Source organism: Tachyglossus aculeatus, chromosome 3, assembly GCF_015852505.1.
Source record: "Tachyglossus aculeatus isolate mTacAcu1 chromosome 3, mTacAcu1.pri, whole genome shotgun sequence".
Taxonomy (NCBI): Eukaryota; Metazoa; Chordata; class Mammalia; order Monotremata; family Tachyglossidae; genus Tachyglossus; species Tachyglossus aculeatus.
In genome coordinates, this window is record NC_052068.1 from 89,749,179 (window position 1) to 89,755,575 (window position 6,397).

At 45.6% G+C, this 6,397-nt stretch overlaps 1 protein-coding gene across 2 annotated transcripts in view; it reads left to right on the plus strand.

Moving 5' to 3' along the window:
* Nucleotides 1-4,847, plus strand: part of LOXHD1 (lipoxygenase homology domains 1) — a 260,830-nt gene extending 255,983 nt beyond the window's left edge. For both annotated transcript variants that reach the window (XM_038744101.1, XM_038744102.1), the window contains 2 exons: nt 371-532; nt 4,274-4,847. In XM_038744101.1, the coding sequence (XP_038600029.1) occupies nt 371-532; nt 4,274-4,754 (643 nt within the window). In that variant the 3' untranslated portion in view covers nt 4,755-4,847. The remainder of the gene's footprint in view (nt 1-370; nt 533-4,273) is intronic.
* The last annotated feature ends 1,550 nt before the right edge of the window (nt 4,848-6,397 follow it).

Here is a 6,397-nt window from a genome sequence, read left to right on the forward strand (position 1 = left end):
AGTACAATACAACAGAATTGGTAGACCCATTCCTTGTTAACAGCAAGCTTACAGTAGTGTGCTTATCATAATAAAAATTAGGGTAAGCGTTAAGCCCTTACTCAGTGCCAAGCACTGTACTAAGCCCTGGGTTAAACACAAGATAATCAGGTCCCACATAGGGCTCACAATCTAAGTAGGAGGGAGAACAGGTATTGAATCTCTACTTTGCAGATGAGGGAACTGAGGAGGGAAGCAAAGTGACTTGCCCAAGGTCACACAGCAGGCAAGTGGGGGTGCTGGGATTAGAACCCGGGGCCTAGTACTCCCAAGTCTTGGCTTTTTCCACTAGGCTACACTGCTGATGGAAACTGTGGCTTATTTCCTACAGGGGCACCACAGACACATTTGAGTTTGACAGCAAGAATGTTGGAGATATAGCAGCACTCTGTGTAGGACACATCCCGAGAGATCCAAGTAGATATTCCTCCTCCAGGGCGATCTTCTGGCACGTGGAGACTATCACCATCACAGAAACGGAACTTGGCAACGTGTATGTAAAAGCGATCGGTCAGACCCCTGGGGGAGGGCTTTCCCAGCAGCAAGAGGGATTTGGGTCAGATGCAGGAAGGACTTCCTGACTATGAAGTTGTGAGGCACTGCAATGAGCAATTGGGGAGGCTAAGGCTTCCCTTTCTCTAGATGGTTTAAGAGAAAGGATAGGCAGAGAGGCTGGGGAATGGAGCAGATGACCTTCCCTTCCAGGCCAATGATTGTCTGATCCTAGAATAAATTACAGATATATATAGATATATATGTGCTGTGGGGATGAGAGGGAGGATGAATGAAGGAGCAGGGAAGAGTGGTGCAGAAGAGAGTGGGAAAAGAGGAGAGGAGGGCTTAGTCAGGGAAGGCTTCTTGGAGATGTGCCTTCAATAAGGTTTTGAAGTCGGGGAGAGAACTCTACAGAATTCTTCCTCTGTCATCATCTGCCCCTTTCATGTGGAACAGGATCGAGAGATGTAATAATAATGATGGCATTTGTTAAGCACTTACTATGTGTGAAGCACTGTTCTAGGCACTGGGGGGGGATACAAGGTGATCAGGTTGTCCCACATGGGGCTCACGGTCTTAATCCCCATTTTACAGATGAGGTAACGGAGTCTCAGAGAAGTTAAGTGACTTGCCCAAGGTCACACAGCAGACATGTGGCAGAACTGGGATTAGAACCCATGACCTCTGACTCCCAAGCCCATGCTCTTTCCACTGAGCCATGCTGCTTCAATAGGCACCAGACCTGAGATAGGCATAAGTTCCCTTTTACGGGGCGTGATTGCTGTGTCTAATAGTTGGAGATGAAGGGTTGAAAACTCTGGAGGAATATCGGAAAAACAAATTGATTTCCTTTTTCGGTGTTTTGCTTTCACTACCTTTTTGAAATCCATGTTTAAATATTTCTTCACAGCTTAGGCAGTTTAGTTTTTAGGAGGTTTTTTTGGTTTCTTTTTTTAAGTGCAGGCCCTTGAGATTTTGATGTGAATAGCCTCTCCTGGCAAATTAACAGCTAAAAGAAAGAAGTCTGTTAAAGTGCCATTTCAATATTTAAATGTTTACTGAATGCAAGCCCCATTTAATGGTGATCTCCAGTGCGCTTTTGACTGCACTGTGGTTGCGAACCTCTCCAAGGGAAACACTTAAAATCCAGGGGCTCTAATATGGCTCCTTCTAGAAGCTCTCATCAACATCTTTCAGGGTTGGAGAAACAGGTAGAAACCCTGCGTCGGTTCAGATGTGAAATAGCTTTTCCTTGGGGGTCTCTGCTGAGCACACAAGCACGCGTGCGCGTGCACACACACACACACACACACACACACACACACGCATGCATATCTCTCAGATTGATTGAATTCCTGCAGGGGGGAGATACCTGCCACTGAACGGAGGGGAGAGGTGTGGGGAGTCATTTGAAAATGATTTGCATGATTGGAAATGAAATGCATCATTAAAAGCACAATGTTCAAACCCCTGGCTGATTGCCAGATATAATTCATGAATACATTATCCACTTTCCCGCACCTCACCAAGAGCCGCTGGGAAGAACCAAAGGCATCTTAGCATCTGCTCCAGATCGATGGGTGTTGTCTGCTCTGAAGATGTTTGGTGTGGGAACAGGTGTCCCCCAGGATCCCCCAAACCCTCCCTCCTTTCCTACAACTTGTCCCAACAGCATATCCTCCTCTCTCACTCCACTCAGCCCTTCCTCTCATTTATCATCACAGGGTTGAGTAGTTTCTTCCCACCCTGGTCTCAGCTCAGAACCTACCAGTAGAAAGGCATATTGAATCAATCAGTGGCACTTCTTGAGCACTTATTATGCAAGGAGCACTGTGTTAAGCACAAGGAGAGAGAATAGTAGAGTAGACACAATCCCTGCTTTCAAAGAGTTTACAATCTAGCAGATAGAGAAGCCTTTTTTTCGTGGCATTTGTTAAGCGCTTAATATGTGCCAGACACTGTACTAAGCACTGGGGTAGATGCAAGGTAATCGGGTTGGACATAGTCCATGTCTCACCTGGGGTTCACAGCCTTAATCCTGATTTTTACGGATGAGGTAAGTGAGGCACAGAGAAGTGAAGTGACTTGACCAAGGTCACATAGAAAACTAGTGGTTGATCTGGGATTAGGATCCAGGTTGTCTGACACCCAAGCCCATGCTGTTTCCACTAGGCCACCAGCTTCCAGAAGAACTAAACCCGGCCTGCTACTTGTCTGTTATATGATTTTGGGCAAGTCACTTAACTACCTCAGTTTCCTCAATAGTGAATTGGGAATTTAACACCTGTTCCCTCCTATTTGACCATGAGTCCCATGTGGGACAGGGACTGTATGTGGCCTGATGAACCTGTATCTACCCCAGAACGTAGAACAGTGCTTGAGACACGCTTAGTACAGTGCTCTGCACACAGTAAGCGTTCAATAAATGTGATTGAATGAATAATAAGTGCTTAACAGATACCGTAGAAAAACTGACCTTGAAGATAGAGTAGCCACTGTGAAGGCTTAAATATGCAGGATTCCCCTGTGCCAACTGGGAAGTAGCAAACATGCATCCTGTGTGCTTAGAAACAGTGCTTGGCACCTGGTAAGCAATTAACAAATACCATCATTATTATGATAACACAACATAGTTACATCATACGAAAACTTGAAGTCTGCAGAACCTAGAGCATTTGGTTATGGATATACCTGATGTCCTCCACACACCCCACCCCACTTGCTTCAGAGAACCATTAGATTCCCTCCCCTCTCCCCAGGGTCCCTAAAAATCCAGGGCCCACCTTGAAGCTTTGGGACTCAGCCATAGGAGCCGAGGCAGAAGGAAATTGGATGCTTCTAGTAAAAACATGAGAAAAAACAGACCTTCAGCATCTCCCCATATAATGATAATAATAATAACAATTTTTTTTTATTTGTTGAGCACTGACTACGTGCCAAGCACTGTACTAAGTGCTGGGGTAGATGCAAGCTTTTTGGGTTAGACACAGTCCCTTTTCCACATAGGGCTCACAGTCTTAATCCCCCTTTTACAGATGAAGTAACTGAGGCAGAAAGAAGTGAAGTGACTTGCCCAAGGTCACAGCAGATGAGGGGTGGAGCCAGGATTAGAACTCAAGTCCACCTGACTCTCAGGCCTGTGCTCTATCCCCTAGGCCAGACTGTAAGCTTGTTGTGGGGTGGGAACGTGCCTACCAACTCTGTTATATTGTACTCTCCTAAGTGCTTAGTACTGTGCTCTGCACATAATAAGCTCTCAAAAAATACCATTGACTGATTGAGTACTCATTATTTTCAGGTTTGAGGCAAGTAACAAGCCAGCTGAAATCCCAACTGTCCTGTAAAAAAATGGATATACAGCCACCTTACTTGAAGGTTTTCCATAGGCCATCATGCTTGTCCTTTCTGGTTCCCCGGAGGTCGAGCTGATGCAGCTCCAAATGGCTGCTGCCCCCTGGTTACCAGGCATCTGAAGTAGAGACAGGGAGGTTAGGTCCTGCAGGTGCTCAGTGATACCAGCTAGACTCTATCCCAGGCAGGGACACATAGAAACAGGTCACCTAAGGACCAGACCTGAGAAAGCAGCTCTTAGAGGTAAGAATGTCCTAGACGATAGGCCTTCATTGACATGCTCCCACTCCATCATTCTGGGGGTGAGTGCCAGAGGTGAAGTTGATGATTTCTGGACAAGTCCTCCCCCAATCCTTTTCCCTCTTTCCCATCTCCTCTCCTCCCTCAGGTATTACTTCAACTGTGACCGCAAGATCCCCTTAAAGAAAAAGAAGAAATACTTTCAAGTGTTTGAGGTGACCAAGGTGACTGAGAGCTTTGCTAGCAAGGTCCAATGCCTGGTGCCTGTCAAATATGAAATCATCGTGATGACGGGCTTTGAGAAGGGAGCAGGCACCGATGCCAACGTCCTGATGACCATCTTCGGGGTCAACGGGGACACGGGGAAGAGGGAGCTGAAGCAGCGCTTCCGAAACCTCTTTGAGAGGGGCAGTACTGACCGGTTCTTCCTGGAGACCCTGGACTTGGGGGAACTGCGGAAGGTGCGGCTGGAACATGACAGCAGTGGCCTCTGTCCCGGCTGGTTGGTGGAGCGGGTGGAGATCACCAATACCTCCACCGGGGTGACCACGATCTTTGCCTGTGGGAAGTGGCTGGACCAGAAGAGGGGAGATGGGTTGACCTGGAGAGAGCTCTTTCCCACCGTCTGAGGGTGAATTCCCCCAATTCACCAACTAGGCCAGATACCCATGAGATTATTATAATAACGATAAGTGCGGGTTTTGTTGAGCACTTACCATGGGCGGAGCACTGTACTAAGTGCTGGGGTAGAGATAAGATGATCAGGTCGCACAGGGAGCTCACAGTTGAAGTAGGAGGAAAAATAGGTTTCAGATCTCCATTTTACAGATGAGGGAACTGAGGGGCAGAGAAGTTAAGTGACTTGTCCAAGGCCACACAGCAGGCAAGCAGCAGAATGTGGATTATAACCCAGATCCTCTGACTCTTAGGCCCTTGCTCTTTCTACTAGGCCTCACTGCATCTAAGCCAAGCGACTCTATCCCAGTATCTGTTTCCATATTGGCTGTAGCAAGGAATAACATCACACATTCCTGCTTATGGAGTCTGCTGGGGAGGCAGATTCGCCCAGGGGTTGAAGATCAGCATTTACTTCCTGTCTTTTCAATTTGCGGTGTGACTTCAGACCAGTCGCTTTCCCACTCTGGTCTTCAGATTTCCCGGTTAGCAATAACAAATGCACAGTCCATTTCTTGTTTCTGTGGCTGTTGGGAGGATGGATGCTGTCATGTCTGCAGGACTTGAACCTTCTTGAAAGGAAGACACTAGGTCAGTTTGAGGATAGATTGTTACCATTTTACAAACTGCATTTTATACAGAGAACCTTTGAAGTAATTGGGAAAATGGGAGGGATATATATTCTCTATGTTAAATGTCATATCAGTAGTTTGCCATTTTACACATTAAAATCCAACCAAAATGTGTGTACTTTTCTGGGGAGGTAATCAGCAGATTGAGTTTCCCAGATAGGGACCTAGAGCCAAATTGATTTTTCAGTCACTTCTTGCTTGGCACCCAGTTGCTCAGAAATCTCTGGGTATTTTTTTCAGTTTTTTTTTTAATAAAGCTACTGTGAGGTGACCAGGATATAGCCTGAGATGCAGAAAAGGGGATGAGGACTTCCCCAGGGAGTTGGGGTGAGGAGAGAGTTGAAAGATGAGGAAGGTAGTCTATTTTAAGCGGCAATTAGCACCTTAAGAAAAACACTGGGCTAATTACAGCAAATCAAGCTGTCCTCCTGGGGAGATGTCCTCTAGGTTAAAGTCACTGAGCAAAGGAAACTGGTTAAATAAACCCAGTAACAAATGAAGAAAAATGGCAGCCTGGTGTGTTTTTATTAAGCTATTTATGTTCCAAGCAAAGCATCATCAAGTGACCAAGGGAACGGCCTGAAGAGGATGGCCAGCGGGAGCTGAGATATTCCTTGCCAAAGACTGGTTTTCAAGCCACGTGGCCTCTAAGGTAGAGTCCTATGGGCTGGCTCAGGCCAGACTGCGGGGAAAAAAAGTGTGCCCAAGTTCTACGACTATTATTAACAAGAAGAATTATCATTACTTTCCATTGAATTAACTCAGAGATGACACACAAATTAATATGATTGTCCATTAATAGTAACTAGATATAATTGTATTTCATATACACGTGTGTTATGTCCTTAATAAAAATATAATTGATATGATAAAAGCAATAATAGGATTTGTGTCATCTCTGAGTTGCTAATTCAACAGAAAATAATAATAATGATAATCATGATGGTGATGATCATAGCAGAATT